The sequence below is a fragment of the Giraffa tippelskirchi genome, chromosome 2, assembly GCF_054371585.1.
Source record: "Giraffa tippelskirchi isolate mGirTip1 chromosome 2, T2T-mGirTip1v1.2.pri, whole genome shotgun sequence".
NCBI lineage: Eukaryota > Metazoa > Chordata > Mammalia > Artiodactyla > Giraffidae > Giraffa > Giraffa tippelskirchi.
Genome location: NC_137276.1, coordinates 106,381,636 through 106,394,125, shown reverse-complemented (window position 1 = coordinate 106,394,125; position 12,490 = coordinate 106,381,636). Strand labels below are relative to the sequence as shown.

The following is a 12,490-nucleotide window of genomic DNA, read 5'->3' as shown; positions in this document are numbered from 1 at the left end:
GGAACTCTCTTGCTTTTTTGATAATCCATTGGATGTTGGCAATTTGATCTCTGGTTCCTCTGCCTTTTCTAAAACCAGCTTGAACATTGGAAGTTCACAGTTCACATACTGTTGAAAGAACCACCATGGACATTAGCAAACTCTGTTCTCTCCATCTGTAACAGTGGTTCTTTTTTAAAAAAAATTTTTTTTAATTGAAGGATAATTGCTTTACAGAATTTTGTTGTTTTCTGTCAAACCTCACCATGAATCAGCCATAGGTATACATATATCCCCTCCCTTTTAAACCTCCCTCCCATCTCCCTCCCCATCCCACCCCTCTAGATTGATACAGAGCCCTGTTTGAGTTTCTTGAGCCATGTAACAAATTCCTGTTGGCTATCTATTTTACATATGGTAATGTAAATTTCCACGTTACTCTTTCCATACATCTAACGCTATCCTCCCCTTTCCCCATGTCCATAAGTCTATTCTCTATGTCTGTTTCACCACTGCTGTTCTGTAAATAAGTTCTTCAGTAACATTCTTCTAGATTCCGTATATATGTGTTAGAATATAATATTTATCTTTATCTTTCTGACTCACTTCACTCTGTATAACTTCATCCACCTCATCAGAACTGACTCACATGTGTTCCTTTTAATGGCTGAGTAATATTCCATTCTAAATATGTACCACAATTTCTTTGTCCATTCATCTGTCAATGGACATCTAGGTGGCTTCCATGTTCTAGCTATTGTAAATAGTGCTTCAGTGAACAACGGGATACATATATCTTTTTCAGTTTTGGTTTCCTCTAGGTATATGCCTAGGAGTGGGATTGCTGTGTCGTATGCTGGTTTTAATCCTCGTTTTTTAAGGAATCTCCATACCGTCTTCCATAGTGGCTGTATCAATTTACATTCCCACCAACAGTGCAAGAGTGTTCCCTTTTCTCCATACCCTCTCCAGCATTTATTGTTTGTAGACTTTTTGATAATGGCCATTCTGATTTTTGTGAGGTGATATCTCATTGTAGTTTTGACTTGCATTTCTCTAATAATGAGTGATGGTGAGCATCTTTTCATGTGTTCGTTAGCCATCTGTATGTCTTATTTGGAGAAATGTTTGTTTAGGTCTTTTCCCCACTTTTTGATTGGGTTGTTTGTTTTTCTGGCATTGAATTGTATCAGCTGCTTGTGTATTTTGGAAATTTATCCTTTGTCCGTTGTTTCATTTGTTATTATTTTCTCCTGTTCTGAGGGATGTCTTTTAACCTTGTTTATAGTTTCCTTTGCTGTGCAAAAGTATTTAAGTTTAATCAGGTCCCACTTGTTTACTTTTGTTTTTATTTCCATTACTTTAGGAGGTGGTCATAGAGGATCTTGCTTTGATTTATGTCATCAAGTGTTCTTCCTATGTTTTCCTCTAAGAGTTTTATAGTTTCTGGTCTTACATTTAGGTCTTTAATCCATTTTGAGTTTATCTTTGTGTATGGTGTTACGAAGTGTTCTAATTTTATTCTTGTACATGGAGCTGTCCAGTTTTCCCAGCACCATTTATTGACGAGGCTGTCTTTGCCCCATTGTATATTCTTGCCTCCTTTGTCAAAAATAAGGTACCCATAGGTGTATGGGTTTGTTTCTGGGCTTTCTATCAGGTTCCATTGGTCTATAGTTCTGCCTTGTGCCAGTACCATACTGTCTTGATGACTGTAGCTTTGTAGTATAATCTGAAGTCAGGAAGGTTGATTCCTCCAGCTCCATTCTTCTTTCTCAAGACTGCTTTGGCTATTTGGGACCTTTTGTGTTTCCATATGAATAGTGAAATTTTTTTGTTCTAATTCTGTGAAAAATGCCGTTGGTAATTTGACAGGGATCACATTGAATCTATAGATTGCATTTGGTAGTATAGTCATTTTCACAATATTGATTCTTCCTACCCAGGAACATGGAATATATCTCTCCATCTGTTTATGTCCTCTTTGATTTCTTTCATTAGTGTCTTATAAATTTCTGTGTACAGTTCTTTTGTCTCCTTAGGTAAGTTTATTCCTAGATATTTAATTCTTTTTGTTGTAATGGTGAATGGGATTGGTTCCTTAATTTCTCTGATTTTTCATTGTTAGTGTATAAAAATGCAAATGATTTCTGTGTATTGATTTTGTATCCTGCAACTTTGCTAAATTCACTGATCACCTCTAGCAATTTTCTGATACTATCTTTAGGGTTTTCTATGTATAGTATCATGTCATCTGCAAACAGTGAGAGCGTTACTTCTTCTTTTCTGATCTGGATTCCTTTTATTTCTTTTTCTTCTCTGATTGCTATAGCTAGGACTTCCACAACTATGTTGAATAATAGTGGTGAAAGTGGACACCCTTGTCTTGTTCCTGATCTCAGGGGGAATGCGTTCAGATTCTCACCATTGCGAATAATGTTTGCTACAGGCTTATCATATGTGGCCTTTACTATGTTGAGGTAGGTTCCTTCTATGCCCATTTTTTGAAGAGTTTTAATCATAAATGGGTGCTGAATTTTGTCAAAGGCTTTTTCTGCATATATTGAGATTATTATATGATTTTTATCTTTCAATTAGTTAATATGGTGTGATCACTGATTGATTTGTGTATATTGAAGAATCTTTGCATTCCTGGAATAAACCCAACTTGATCATGGTGTATGAGCTTTTTGATGTATTGCTGAATTCTGTTTGCTAAAATTTTGCTGAGGATTTTTACATCTATCATCATCAGTGATATTGGCCTGTAGTTTTCTTTTTTTGTGTTGTCTTTGTCCGGATTTGGTATCAGGGTGATGGTGGCCTTGTAGAATGAGTTTGGAAGTGTTCCTTCCTCTGCAAATTTTTGAAAGAGTTTTAGGATAGACATTAGTGCTTCTCTGAATGTTTGATAGAATTCTCCTGTGAAGCCATCTGGTCCTGGGCTTTTGTTTTTTGGGAGATTTTTGATCACAGCTTCAATTTCAGTGGTTGCAATTGGGTTGTTCATAATTTCTATCTCTTCTTGGTTCGGTCTTGGAAGACTGAACTTTTCTAAGAATCTGTCCATTTCTTTCAGGTTATCCATTTTATTGCCATATAGTTGTTCATAATAGCCTTTTATAATCCTTTGTATTTCTGCATCGTCTGTTGTAACCTCTCCTTTTTCATTTCTAATTTTGTTGATCTAATTCTTCTCTCTTTTTTTCTTGATGAGTCTGGCTAAAGGTATGTCAATTTTGTTTATCTTCTCAAAGAACCAGCTTTTAATTTTATTAATCTTTACTACTGTTTCTTTCATTTCTTTTTCATTTATTTCTGCTTGGATTTTTTAATTTCTTTCCTTCTACTAATTTTGGTTTTTTTGTTGTTGTTCTTTTTCCAGTTGTTTTCGGTGTAAAGCTAGGTTGTCTATTCGATGCTTTTCTTGTTTCTTGAGGTAGGATTGTATTGCTATAAACTTCCCTCTTGGAACTGCTTTTGCTGCATTGCATAGGTTTTGAGCTGCTATGTTTTCATTGTCATTTGTTTCTAGACATTTTTGATTTCCCTTTTGATTTCTTCAGTAACCTGTTGGTTATTTAGAAACTTGTTGTTTGATCTCCATTGTGTCTGTTTCTTACAGCTTTTTTCTTGTAATTGATATCTAGTCTCATAGCATTGTGGTCAGAGAAGATGCTTGAAATGATTTCAATTTTCTTAAATTTACTGAGGTTTGATTTGTGACCCAATATGTAGCCTGTGCTGGACAATATTCCATGTGCACTTGAGAAGAAGGTGTATTCTTCTGCATTTGGGAGGAATGTCCTGAAGATATCAATGAGATCCATCTCACCTAATGTATCATTGAAGACTTGTATTTCCTTATTAATCTTCTGTTTTGATGATGTCTATTCATGTGAGTGAGGTGTTAAAGTCTCCTACTATTCTTATGTTATTGTCAATTTCTCCTTTTACATCTGTTAGTGTTTGTCTTATGTATTGAGGTACTCCTATGTTGGGCGCATACATATTTACAATTGTTATGTCTTCTTCCTCTTGGATTGAGCCCTTGATCATTATGTACTGTCCTTCTTTATCTCTTGTAATCTTTATTTTAAGGTCTAGGTTGTCCGATACGAAGATTGCTACTCCAACTTTCTTTTGCTTCCCATTTGCATGGAAACATATTTTTCCATCCTTTAAGTCTATAAGTGTTTTATAGGTCTGAAGTGAGTTTCTTGTAGACAGCATATATATGGGTTTTGTTTTTGTATCCATTCAGCCAGTCTGTGTCTTTTGGTTGGAGCATTTAATCCATTTACATTTAAAGTAATTATCAATATATATGTTCTTATTGCTATTTTCTTAATTGTTTGGGGTTGATTTTGTAGATCTTTTTTCTTCTCTTGTATTTCTTGACAATATACGTCTTTTTAACATTTGTTGTAAAGCTGGTTTGGTGGTACTGAATTCTCTTAACTTTTGCTTGTCTGAAAACCTTTTTATTTCTCCATCAGTTTTGAGTGAGATCCTGGCTGGATATAGTAATCTTGGTTGTAGATATTTTCCTTTCAGTACTTTAAATATATCCTGCCATTCCCTTCTGGCCTGCAGAGTTTTTGCTGAAAGATCAGCTGTTAAGCATATGGGGTTTCCCTTGTATGTCACTTGTTGCTTCTCCCTTGCTGTTTTTAATATTCTTTCTTTGTGTTTAGTCTTTGTTAGTTTGATTAGTATGTGTCTTGGCATGTTTCTCCTTGGGTTTATCCTGTATGGGACTCTTTCTGCCTCTTGGACTTGATTGACTATTTCCTTTTCCATGTTGGGGAAATTTTCAACTATAATCTCTGCAAAAATTTTCTCATACCCTTTCTTTTTCTTCTGGGATCCATATAATTAGAATGTTGGTGCATTTGATATTGTCCCAGAGGTCTCTGAGACTGTATCCTCATTTCTTTTCATTTTTTTTACTTTATTCTTCTCTTCAGAAATTATTTCCACCATTTTATCTTCCAGCTCACTGACTCATTCTTCTGCTTCAGATATTCTGCTATTGATTCCTCCTAGAGTATTTATAATTTCATTAATTGTGTTGTTTGTCTCTGTATGTTTATTCTTTAATTCTTCTAGGTCTTTGTTAATTGATTCTTGCATTTTCTCCATTTTGTTTTCAAGGTTTTTGATCATCTTTACTATCATTATTTTCAATTCTCTTTCAGGTAGTTTGCCTATTCCTTTTTCATTTATTTGGACTTCTGTGTTTCTAGTTTGTTCCTGCATTTGTGTAGTATTTCTCTGCCTTTTCATTATTTTTTTTTAAACTTATTGTGTTTGAGGTCTCCTTTTCCCAGGCTTCAAGGTTGAAGTCTTTCTTCCTTTTGGTTTCTGCCTTCCTAAGGTTGGTCCAGTGGTTTGTGTAAACTTCCTTTAGGGTGAGATTTGCACTGAGATTTTGTTTGTTTTTCCTCTGATAGGCAAGCCTGAGTGAGGTGGTAATCCTGTCTGCTGATGATTGGGTTTGTATTTTTGTTTTGTTTGTTGTTTAGATGAGGCATCCTGCACAGGGTGCTACTGGTGGTTGGGTGATGCCAGGTCTTGTTTTCAAGTGGTTTCCTTTGTGTGAGTTCTCACTATTTGATACTCCCTAGGGTTAGTTCTCTGGTAGTCTAGGGTCCTAGAGTCAGTGCTCCCACTCCAAAGGCTCAGGGCTTGATCTCTTTTCAGGAATGAAGATTCCACAAATGGTTTGTTATGGCATTAAGTGAGATAAAACAAATATCCAAAAATGAGAAACCAAAGATGAACCCCAGGAAAATGGCAGTTAGAAAATCAGGCAAATAATTAAAATAATGAAATATACACATATACATATACACCCATGAGCAAAGTCGAAACAGCCCAACAAAAATAAAGTACAGTAGATTGACCCAGCGAACAAAGAAACCAAAAATTATATTTACCAGTTAAGAAAAAAGCTAACTAAAGTACAAACTGGAAAGCAAAACTAAAGCAAGGTGCCAAGTGTGAAATAAAGCAATGAAAACAAAAGTAACAAATACGTTGAGAGGAAAGAAAAGAAAGAAAAGATAGAAAGCATAGATATGCAAAGTTAAATAGAAGTAGATGAAGAAGATTTATATACATTAAAGATTAAATGCAAGGGGAAAAGAACAGTAGGAAAGGCAAACAAAAGAATAAATGTAGAAAAAATAATAATAGGTTTAAAAATTTTTAAATTAAAATGAAAAAAAAGAGAACAAAAAATGGAAAACTCCACAGAACTGCAAAAGCCCAACGTAGAGACAGAGGTTTATTATAACAATAAAAAATGTGACTGAAGGAAAAAAAGCTCAAAAGCTTAATTAGATTTCATAGTGCTGATAAAATCGACAGCTCCAACGGTGGGGGGCGGGGGTTGGGGGAGGGAAGGAAGGAAAATTCCAAAAAATCTACAAATCAAAACATAAGAATAATATGCATTTTTCTTGAGTCACTGCTGTCAGAGTCCTTTCCCTCGCTTGGAGTCACAGTTCACCTCACCTTCCTAGGATGCCCTCCAACACTGTGCTGATCTCTGGACCTGCTGTGGGGGCAGCTCAGACTCTAATCTGATCCTACTCCTGGGTGTTGTTGCCTCCAATGTCCACAGCTATCAGAACTAGTGCGTTTTCTTTTGTGGGAGCTCTCAATGACCTTTTATATATTCCATAGACACAGAGTCTGCCTAGTTGATTGTGTGCATTTAATCTGCAGCTTGTACAGCTGGTGGGAAGGTTTTTAGGTCTTCTTCCTTAGCCACACTGCCCCTGGGTTTCAATTGTGGTTTTATTTTCACCTCTGCATGTGGGTTGCCCACTGGTGTTTGCTCGTGAGGCTTCCCTGGAGAACTTGGGTTTGCCTCTGTGAGGGGTGGTGCAGCTGCTTGAGTTGCAAGGGTTCTGGCAGCACCAGGTACTCAGAGGAGTTGGCGGCTAGGGCAGCAGGAAATATAGTGCTCTAGAAGGGTATTGGCCAATATGTTCCAGTTTTCTTGCCTGGAGAATCCCCCTCCCTGACAGAGAAGCCTGGCAGGCCACAGTCTACAGGGTCGTAAAGAGTCAGACACCACCAAAGTGACCCTGAGCTCATAGATGCAAGACTTTTTTTTGCCTGTGGCAGCTCTGCCCCAGTGAGATTTGAGCATGAAGGTGGTGCAGCTGCTTGTCTTGAGGCGACCCTGGCAGTACCAAGTGTGCAGGGACACGGACTGCCTCCACTGCAGGAGTTAAGGCCCTATCAGAGTCTTTTTTCAACCTCGTGTAGTTGGCGATCAGAAGGCCTTTTTGGCCAGTCTTTCTCCATAGCTCCGCCCATTCAGGCACTAAGAGGGCTCCCTTGCCTGGGGTCCTTTTCTGTTGTTTGGTGCATCAAGCACATAGAGGCGCCCCCCTGGCTGAGGTCCTACTCTGTAGATTGGTGCATCAATCACTTAAAGGAGCACCCTGGGTGGGATCCTAATCTGTAGTTTAGTGCATCAGGCGTTTGATGGGCCAGCCTCTCTATTGTTCAGCTCCCGATGCTGGTGTGTGGGGAGAGAGAGGCTGTGGTGATGGCTCCACCCCCACGTGTGACTCAGCAGTATCGCCTTGTTTCCATGGCTGCCCAGCTTTCCTCCACAGGTATTTCCCACCCTAATCTCCTCCCTCACATCCCCTCAATCCGTCTCTCCACAGTCAACAGCAGCGCTCACCCTGAGATTGCTCCACAATCCCTAAACTCCAGCTCCCAGCCGCTGCACCTGCCAGGGGATCTACGTCCCTGTCCAGGGTATGTACGGCTGTGGTAAGGACTGTCTGATTCTCATTCCATTTAGGCTGCCACAGATCAGCTGTTTCACTCTCAGCCTTAAATGTTTCTCCTCTGACTCAGACAATTGCCCCGATGTGGGGATCGGACCCCTGCTTCAGTCCCCCACCCACCGAGGTCCAGTCCTACTAACACTCCTGTTTTTCCCTGTAGTTCCTTCGTGCTACCGAGTTTTGCGTGGCTCTATATATTCTTTTCCACTGGTTAGGTACTCCTGTCTGCTCTCAGCTGGTGTTCTGCATGCACTTCTGTGTCTGAAGGTGTATTCCTGATGTATCTGTGGAGAGAGATGTACTACACGACTGTCAGGATACATTTAACAGGAGGCTTCCTGTGTGCTGTTTTCAGTCTTGCATGAATTCTATGTTCCTTAACAGCACCTGAATACAGGTGCCAGAGAGCTGGCAAGCCAGCTCTTGGGGATAATAGAAATTCATGTATCTCATTCGTATGGAAATTCCATATGGTGAACAGCAGCCATTTACAACTCTCTTCCCTTCTGATATGTAAAGTAACTTTTACAACCCCCTCTCTTGAGAATGATTCTAGCCTCTGGCTTTCTGGATGACTTGTTAGATTTTTGATCCCTGTCTATGCTAAAAAGGGCTATCTTGTAGGAGAGTATATATATGCCCACAATATGTTAAATAAACGCCTTTGTTCCATCAGAGCACTGGTCCCCGTGTCTCTCTCTCTCTCTCTTTCTCCCCCCCCACCTCCTCTGTCTCCTTCATGCGGCTCAGCCTCTTTTCTTCCTTCTTTCTCACTTTCTTATTGGTCGATTCTGTACCCCCAAGTTCCGGTCCATTAAAGGACTACAACACATGACCACCTACTCCTCTGCTATCTTGTTCTCTCCTATACCAGTGGTTCTTAATGGGGTGGGGATTATGCCACCCTGGGGACACGTGACAATATCTGGGATGAGTGCTATTGTCATAGCTGGAGGGAGGGGGTCAGGTTCTATGGCATCCAGTGGGTGGAGGCCCAGGGAACTGCCAAGCCTGCAATACCCAGGGTGGCCCCCACCACCCAGAACCAGCATCCCCGTGTGTCCATGGGGTTGAGGCAGAGAACCCTGAACCGTGATGTCAGCTTCTTGGGCAGGAGCCACATGTTCCATGTCAGGGTCCCTCCACTGAGTGCCTCACCCCCGGGGGTTCATCAGTGGGTGAATGTTTGTCAGTAAACTGTCTGGTAGAGTGAATGGGGCTTAGAGAAGGGATGGACCTGTAGAGGGGCTATTTCTACCCAACTCACAAATACTGAACAAGGGATATGCCAGGACTGAGTAAGAAGTACGAAGCTGAATCTGACCTCTTCTCTGGGCGTGCTGCCTGCTCCCTGGTGGACAAGGTATGCGCAGAGACAAGTGACCGAGATGGAGGGAGGAGAATGCAGACGAGCTAAGTGCTCTGGGCAACAAGCAACCAACAAAAAGGGGAAGGTGGGCCTGGCTTTTGGGGAATTGGTGGGATGACTCTGGATGACCTCCTGCTCAGGGTTAGGAGCACTCAGTTTCTTTTATCTGCAGTAATCACCTAATCACCCAAACCATCCTTAAGTTGGGTGTTGTGGGTTACCCTGTGTTCCCTCAAAGTTCAAATGTTATGTTAATCCTAAGAAGTTCAGAATGTGACCTCATTTGGATACAGGATCTTTAAGGAGATGACTCAGTTAAAACGAGGTCTTTAGAGTGACTCTAATCCAAAATCACCACAGATGGTGATTGCAGCCATGAAATTAAAAGACATTTACTCCTTGGAAGGAAACTTATGACCAACCTAGATAGCATATTAAAAAGCAGAGACATTACTTTGTCAACAAAGGTCCGTCTAGTCAAGGCTATGGTTTTTCCAGTAGTCATGTATGGATGTGAGAGTTGGACTATAAAGAAAGCTGAGCACCAAAGAATTGATGCTTTTGAACTGTGGTGTTGGGAAGACTCTTGAGAGTTCCTTGGACTGCAAGGAGATCCAACCAGTCCATCCTAAAGGAGATCAGTCCTGGGTGTTCATTGGAGGGACTGATGTTGAAGCTGAAACTCCAATACTTTGGCCACCTCATGCGAAGAGTTGACTCACTGGAAAAGACCCCGATGCTGGGAAGGATTGGGGGCAGGAGGAGAAGGGGACGACAGAGGATGAGATGGCTGGATGGCATCACCGACTTGATGGACATGAGTTTGGGTAAACTGCGGGAGTTGGTGATGGACAGGGAGGCCTGGCATGCTGCAATTCATGGGTTTGCAAAGAGTTGGACACGACTGAGCGACTGAACTGAACTAAATCCAATATGAAACAGCCTCTTGATGAGGGTGAAAGAGGAGAGTGAAAAAGCTGGTTTAAAACTCAACATTCAAAAAGCTAAGATCATGGAATCTGGTCCCATCACTTCATGGCAAATAGAAAAGGAAAATGTGGAAACAGTGACAGATTTTATTTTCTTGGCCTCCAAAATCACTATGGATGGTGACTGCAGCCATGAAATTAAAAGACACTTGATGCTTGGAAGAAAAGCTATGACAAACCTAGACAGTGTATTAAAAAGCAGAGACATCATTTTGCTGACAAAGGTCTGTCTAGTCAAAGCTATGACTTTTCCAGCAGTCATCATGTATGGATGTGAGATTTGGACCGTAAAGAAGGAGGAGCATCGAAGAATTAATGCTTTCAAATTGTAGTGTTGGAGAAGATGCTTGAGAGTCCCTTGGACAGCAAGAAAATCAAACCAGTCAATCCTAAAGGAAATCAACCCTGAATATTCATTGGAAGAACTGATGCTGAAGTGGAAGCTCTAATACTTTGGCCTCCTCATGTGAAGAACCAACTCACTGGAAAAGAGCCTGATGATGGGAAAGATTGAAGGCAGGAGGAGAAGGGGGTGACAGACGATGAGATGGTTGGATGGCATCACCGACTTAATGAACAGGAGTTTGAGCAAACGCCAGGAGATAGTGAAGAACAAGGATCCTGGTGTGCTGCAGCCCATGGGGGTCACAACAAATTGAACATGACTTAGCAACTGAACAACAACAGCAATCCAATATGACTGGTGTCCTTTTAAAGAGGGGAAGTTGGGACTAAGACACAAGGAGGGAAGGCAATGTGAAGACCCAGGGTGAAAATGGCATCTGCAAGTCAAGGGGAGAGCCTGAGATAGACGATCCCTAGCAGCCCCAGAGGGAACCAGCCCTGCCCACATCTTGATCTTGATCTTTGGCTTCCAGTGTGTGAGAGAATGAACATCCGTTGCTTAAGCTGCCCTGTCTGTGTGCTTTGTTATGCAGCTCTAGCCATGGAACACGCTGGGCTAGGAGAGTTCCAAGTGCCAGGGATTAGTGGGCTATTAAGGGTAAGGCAGTTGCAGGGAACCTGGACTGAGCTGAGCAAGGGGTGTGGGCTGCAGGGAGAGATGACACTGACTTTATTCCAGGAGGGTGAGACTCAAAACCCAAATGCAAGGACAGCTATGTCCTGAGTTCTGGTGTTTCCCTGACTTTGAAGGGCTAGAGTACAAAATGTATACTGAAGCTTGTGCTGTGTGTGTGCAAGTGTGCCAAGTCGCTTCAGTTGTGTCTGACCCTGTGACCCTATGGACTGGAGCCTGCCAGGCTCCTCCGTCCATGGGATTCTCCAGGCAAGAATACTGGAGTGGGTTGCCATTCTCTTCTCCGGGGGATCTTCCTGACCCAGGGACTGAACTCCCACATGTCTTACATCTTCTGCACTGACAGATGGGTTCTTCATCACTAGTGCTGCCTGGGAAGCCCTGAGTTTTGTGCTGACTGCTGTCAAATGGAAGCTCAACATGTGACACATAAAACCACAAGAGACAATCCATGTGTCCCCACGCCACCTTGGGCACAGCGGGCTTTCTCAGCTCCCCTCGGATGCCCCTAGCCTCTGCCTGAAGTCAAGGAAGGATATGCCCTTCTCTCCTGGGACAGACTCGCTGCCTAGTCAGTTTCAGATTCTGCCTGCAATGTGGGAGACCTGGGTTTGATCCCTGGGTTGGGAAGATCCCCTGGAGAAGGAAATGGCAACTCACTCCAATATTCTTCCCTGGAGAATCCCATGGACAGAGGAGTCCATAGGGTCAGAAAGAGTCAGACACAACTGAGCGACTTTCACTTTCATTTGCCAGCCTCAGAGAAGGCAAACAACCACGTGGGGGAGCTAGGCTTTCTTTTCTCGCGCTGATACTTACATCTCATCCTCAAAGCAGATCTTGGCGTATTTGTCCCTGCCACCCCCACTGAGCAACCGGTAAGCGTAGGTGTCTGCAGGACATGGGGACCAGTGGTCACATTTTTGCCTTTTTGGGGCTGGGGCTGCAACAAACAGGAATATAACAGTTAGCATCACACAGTATTGATCAGGAGAATCCACTGCTTGGCCATGAATGGCAGTCTGTCTGTCCCAGGACTTCATATTGGTAAATCCCAGTAGTGGTAGAGGGCTTCCCAGGTGGCTCAGATGGTGAAGAATCCACCTACAACGCAGAAGACCTCGGTTTAATTCCTGGGTTGGGAAGATCCCCCAGAGGAGGGAATGGCCTCCCACGCCAGTAGTGGTAGAGGAAAACTGGGAAGATGTGAAGCTAATTGAACTGCTTTTGTCTTCAAATAGTAAATATGCAAAAGGAGGGTATGCTGAATAGGCGGAACCATTTAAAAGGAGCT

At 41.9% G+C, this 12,490-nt stretch overlaps 1 protein-coding gene and 1 long non-coding RNA gene across 3 annotated transcripts in view; one reads left to right on the top strand and one right to left on the bottom strand.

Annotated features, from left to right (window-relative positions):
• The window catches only part of FAM3B (FAM3 metabolism regulating signaling molecule B), a 93,839-nt gene that overhangs the window by 22,405 nt on the left and 58,944 nt on the right, over positions 1-12,490 (bottom strand). For both annotated transcript variants that reach the window (XM_081574163.1, XM_081574162.1), the window contains one exon: positions 12,016-12,139. In XM_081574163.1, the coding sequence (XP_081430289.1) occupies positions 12,016-12,139 (124 nt within the window). The remainder of the gene's footprint in view (positions 1-12,015; positions 12,140-12,490) is intronic.
• Positions 1-12,490, top strand: part of LOC145539881 (uncharacterized) — a 34,248-nt gene that overhangs the window by 16,720 nt on the left and 5,038 nt on the right. The gene's annotated exons all lie outside the window — the stretch shown is intronic.